The 4,898-nt window shown below is 65.0% G+C and overlaps 1 protein-coding gene across 1 annotated transcript; it reads right to left on the minus strand.

Moving 5' to 3' along the window:
* Positions 1 to 2,542: 2,542 nt before the first annotated feature.
* On the minus strand, positions 2,543 to 3,820 carry CLDN5 (claudin 5). Its single transcript, XM_068563085.1, has one exon. It carries the CDS (start codon positions 3,759 to 3,761, stop codon positions 3,105 to 3,107), a length of 657 nt encoding a protein of 218 aa, XP_068419186.1. The 5' UTR covers positions 3,762 to 3,820; the 3' UTR covers positions 2,543 to 3,104.
* Positions 3,821 to 4,898: the final 1,078 nt, after the last annotated feature.

A 4,898-nucleotide genomic window follows, 5' to 3' on the forward strand; every position in this document is an offset into this window, starting at 1 on the left:
TTGGTGCCCCAATCTTGGCTCTGGTCACAGGGCCAGTGCTTGGTTGTTCTCTGAGCCTTGTGTGTCCAGAGGGACCTTGATCCTGTGCCCTGGGCACCCCGATGCCCAGCAGGAAATTAGCATGGGGGGCAGCTTCCAGGCTCCCTGGACAGCAGTGGGCAGAGGCCAGGCCCCTCAGCACCTCCACTGACCACTTTGATGCCAGCCAGGACTTGGCTCGGTTCGCCCTCCCACCACTTCCTCCTGTCCACTGGCCTTGGCAGCATCTCAAGTCCACCCTCTTCACCGTGCACCCCTCCCAGGCCCACCCTCCACGGCCATCATCTTACCCCCAGCACCTGCCTGTCCAGGTGCCCCCCACCTTCTGGGCACACGGCAGGCACCACCAGGCGAGTCAGGCAGGGATAGCAAGGGCGGGGCCCCAATTCAGGAAGGGAGGGGCTTGCTGAGGGGCCTCGGGGTCAGCTTCGCCCACGTCCTATCACAGAAGGTCCAAGCTGGACAGGCCTCAGCAACCTCCAAAGTCTTCGGAGCAGCAAGAGTTCTCTGTCAGGGAAGCCGTGGGATCAGCTGGCCCCACCCTCCCAGTTGTCCCCAGGACACCTGCCAGGGTTGAGGGGATCTGGAGGCAAGGAGGATGCCATTTCTGTCCTTTGGCAAGGAGAGAGCCATTCACACAAGTGGCTGAGGCCATCTGTGACCACTGCACAGAGCTCGGGTGCCAGGGGAGCAGGCAGGCTGGAGGGCCATGGCCACCTGGGTGTGGCACCTGGGGCCACGGGCAAGAGGCGGCAGAGTGGTTTGGGCAGCACTTATGTTGGTGGGAAAAGCCCAGAAATCGTGTTCAGGAACTGAGGACACGGGTTAGGGGGGCCAGGTCTCAGGGTGGGCCTTGGGGAGGGGTAGTGGGCAGTGGGGCCAGCTGCATTGGAGCTGCATTGCTCCTCCCACCTGACCTCTGGCAGTGGAGTTTTCCCCTGCCTTTCCCATCATGGGTCGGGGACAGCAGCCTGCCCCGCCAGGGCCCTCAAGCTGCCCACCCTGGCCATCTGCAGAAGCTGAGGGCTGGGCAGCTACCATTCAGAATCCCGGCTGACTCCTGGGGTCCTGGAGTCAAGAGAGCTCTGGGCTGTGGAGGAGGCAGCCTTAGGCCTGCGCCTGGGCCAGACACCCTGTACCCGACACTGCCTGGACCCTGTGGCCAGAGCAGAAGTGGAAGGACCTCTTCCTACTCCACCAAGAGCCGAGGCTCCAGGATCACACACTTGCTCGCTTGGGAGCCGTTCTAGGTCAGGCTCAGGCAGGGCTGCCGTAAAGGCTAAGGACATCTGTGCCATGGGGCCCATCCCTCTATAGTCATCCCACTGTTGGGAGCTAAGGCCCCCAGATAGCTGAGCCTCCCTGGAAGTTCTGGGATGCTGGGCCATGTTCACAGTAGCTGCCCTGAGCCCATGTCCTTGGGTTCTGCCCCTCCCCACAATGAGGAACCTGGCCAGGCCTGGGAGACTCCTTGCCATTGGACCCGGCCCAGGCATTTCTGGACATGGCCCTCAGGGTGGAGTTTGGGGGCATTTGCCAAGCCCTCCCCACTGGCTGGGCTTGGAACTCCTCCCAGCAACCCCTGATCCTGTCCACTTTTCTCTTCTGCCCTGGAAGCAGTGAGTTCTTGGTGGCTGTGACAGCTCTGGTCTGCTTTGCCCTCCAGGAATCCCACCCAAAGGAGGAAGGTCACACGGTGCTCCCAGCAGGGGCTGACACAGAGGTGCTGATGGTTGGCCCAAGTCTGGCCTGGCCGCCAGACCACCAAGATGGGCACAGGCCCTGTGCAGAGAGCTAGGATGGAGGGGCTGAAGCTGAATCTGGGCAGCCGGCTGCAGGTGCCTCCTCCCCATGGCAACGCGCTTCTCAACCTGCAGCCAGCTCTGCTGGAGCCCAGCACACATCCTGGATTTGCCCCTGTTCCCACTGCACTATTGGCGGAAAGGACGGAGTCAGTGTTGTATAGATGTCTAGCCATGTGAGGCAACCCAGAGATGGCCGAACCCTGGGAGGGCAGGTGGAAAACGCCCGTCTGGTGGTGCCTGGGGACCAGCTTCTTCTAGGCAAAGCCAGCAGCCTGGCAGCCCACCCTTAGCCCTACCTGCATCCCAAGACCCACACACACTGGCTGGGGTCAACCTACATCTTCTGCTGGGGTCTGCATCACAGCCTCTGCTCTCCACCCCCACCCCCAGGCCCTATGACTCAGCAGTGGCCCTTCTGACTATAGATCTCACCTTCCTGGGTTGCAGTGAGCTGTGGCTGTTTCCCACCCAACGGGAAGGTGACCAGATGGCAGGAGAGACCTGAGAAATGGCCATGGGATCTTCGGGATCCCAGGGGCCAGCCCTGGAAGGTCCCCACAGGAGCTTTTTGGGGAGAATTTGGTGGGTAGGTGGATGAATGGGGGCTGCAGAGCACAGGCGGTGACTGGACAAAGAACAGGACACAGGTGGGAGGGTATCCAAACCATTTACTAAGCAGACTTACCCCACCCCCCCAAGCTGCGAAGGAGGGCAGGGCCCCAGCCCCACACCCAGGATCCGGTGCCCGTAAGCCTTGCCTGGAGAGCTGCAGGGGTGAGACAGGGAGGTCCAGACCAAGTCTCTTGCCCCCACCCGGAGGCCAGCCTGCTGATGGAGTAAAGGCCAGCTATAAACGTCCCTCCGGCAGCCGAGGCTGGGGCCCGTGGTCTCTCGGTCTGCCCCTCTGGAATCAGCAGGAGCCACTAGGGAGTGGGTGGCATCCAAGACCCTGACGGTCAGAGAGGGAGCGGCATCTCCAGTCCAGTGCCCACACAGCTGAAAGAACGCGCGCCGTACCCACGTCGGAGCCAGCACTGGACACAAAAAGAAACAGAGCGAGTCTTCCCAAGTGCGCGTCGCCTTGCGGGGCAGGGCGCAGCCCAGAGCCGGCTAGGCGGCCGGAGAGGACGGGCTGCGGACAGAGTCCGGCCCGTGCGCAGGACCCGGAGTTCCGCAGAGCCTGTGCGCCGCGGAGGCCGCCGTCCATGCGGGGCTTCCCTGGCCGGTCCTCCCTCTCGCGGCCCTGCCGCGCAAGCGCACTCAAACATAGTTCTTCTTGTCGTAGTCGCCGCTGGCCGTAGGCCGCCGCGGCGCCGAGTACTTGACCGGGAAGCCGAAGTCGGGGCGGCCGGCGCAGACCCAGGCGCCGCAGCACACGAGGCCGCCGCCGCACATGAGCAGCGCCGAGGCGGCCCAGCCGATGTAAAGCGCGGCGCCCAGCTCGTACTTCTGCGACATGGGCACGGTCGGGTCGTAGAACTCCCGGACCACGATGTTGGCGAACCAGCAGAGCGGCACGAGCGCCAGCAGCCCGCAGAGCGCGTAGAGCGCGCCGCCCGTGAGGGCCACGCGCGCCTTACCCGGGCCGGGGGCCACGCAGGTGGTGCACTGCGCGCCCGCCAGGGTCACGAAGAGCGCGACAAGCGCCAGGAGCACGGCGCCCACGGTGAGCGCCCGCGCCGCCTGCACCTCTGTGCTCAGCGCCAGCACAGAGTCGTACACCTTGCACTGCATGTGCCCTGTGCTCTGCACCACGCACGACATCCACAGCCCCTTCCAGGTGGTCTGCGCCGTCACGATGTTGTGGTCCAGGAAAGCGGTCACCTGCCACATCGGCAGCCCGCACGCCAGGATCAGGCCCACCCAGCCCACCAGGCACAACACCAGGCCGAGAATCTCCAGCGCCGCCGACCCCATGGCTGGAGACAAGACGGGCGCCCGACGGCCCGAGGCCTCCGGGCGCGCACAGCTCACTCCCTCCGATCCCCTGCCCGTCGGCACCACAACACAGCCTCTGGTCTGCGGGCGCCTCTAGGGGGGCTTCCCATTTGAAGGTTCGGGGGGCGGACTATGACCCGCGGGCCCGGCCCCCCGCCCTGAGCAGCCAATCCACGCCCAGGCCATCCGCCTGCAGCCAATCGCAGACGCCCCCGGCAGCAGGAGTTAGGTAAACAACTGCGCGTGGGGGTAGCGGGTGGCGGGGGGCGGGCGGCTGGGGGGAACCGCGGGGCGCCCGGTGGCGGCCCCGGACCCTCATCCGCTGTTGTCCTGGTCGCTGCAGAGCCCATTCCAAGCTGACCTGGGGCGGCTGCGCGAACGCTCCACGAACCACCTCCCTGTGCGCCCCCACCTCGCCGTTTCAGGAGCTGCATGACCCTGGGTCTGCACCGATTTCCCCGACACAACCTCGAACGAGCCAGTTGGTCCCTACCTCCCGGGCCAGCTCCACTCTTCCCTGGCCCGGTCAGCGGGAGCCCCCACCATCGCCACTGCGCCGAGGCCCCCAGGTTAGCCAAACACAGCTCGGCCTGTTCCTCCAGGAAGCTCGCCCTGGAGTCCAAGCCCAACCCAGGCCCCTTCTCTGCACCCCGACCACTGTGGCCCTTCGAGTGCTGACACTGTCTCCCTCACAGGCCGAGAAGCCAGGAAGGCCTGTGCGGGTCAGGCCGGGGTTCCTGCTTCGTCCAAGGCCCTGCCCAGCGCCACCACATCCCTGGGGCTTGCGGCTCCAGCACAAAGCAGAAAGAACGGGGCCTTCCCACGGCCTCCGGAGACCCCCACTCTGCCCCTGCTGCCGGGGCTTCCCATACCTCCCAACCTTTGCACCGACTGTTCCTCTTCCGGAGATGCTGCCCATCCCCCATCCTTTGAGGCCCAGCTGAGGCGACACCGCGTCAGTAAGTCCCCAGTGACCCAGCATACAGGCAATCCTCCCAGGAGCAGCCCGTGGCCCCAGGCTCTGCCACCTACTCCCTGCTCCAGGCCTCAGACAAGAGACACAGAGAGAAACGCAGGGGCTGTGCTCTGCCCTCCCACCAGCTGCAGTGCTACCCT

Source organism: Eschrichtius robustus, chromosome 14, assembly GCF_028021215.1.
Source record: "Eschrichtius robustus isolate mEscRob2 chromosome 14, mEscRob2.pri, whole genome shotgun sequence".
In the NCBI taxonomy this organism is placed as follows: Eukaryota; Metazoa; Chordata; class Mammalia; order Artiodactyla; family Eschrichtiidae; genus Eschrichtius; species Eschrichtius robustus.

Bases quoted from the DNA above. Each gene is read 5' to 3' on its own strand.
- CLDN5 (XM_068563085.1), bottom strand. From the start codon at position 3,761: ATGGGGTCGGCGGCGCTGGAGATTCTCGGCCTGGTGTTGTGCCTGGTG.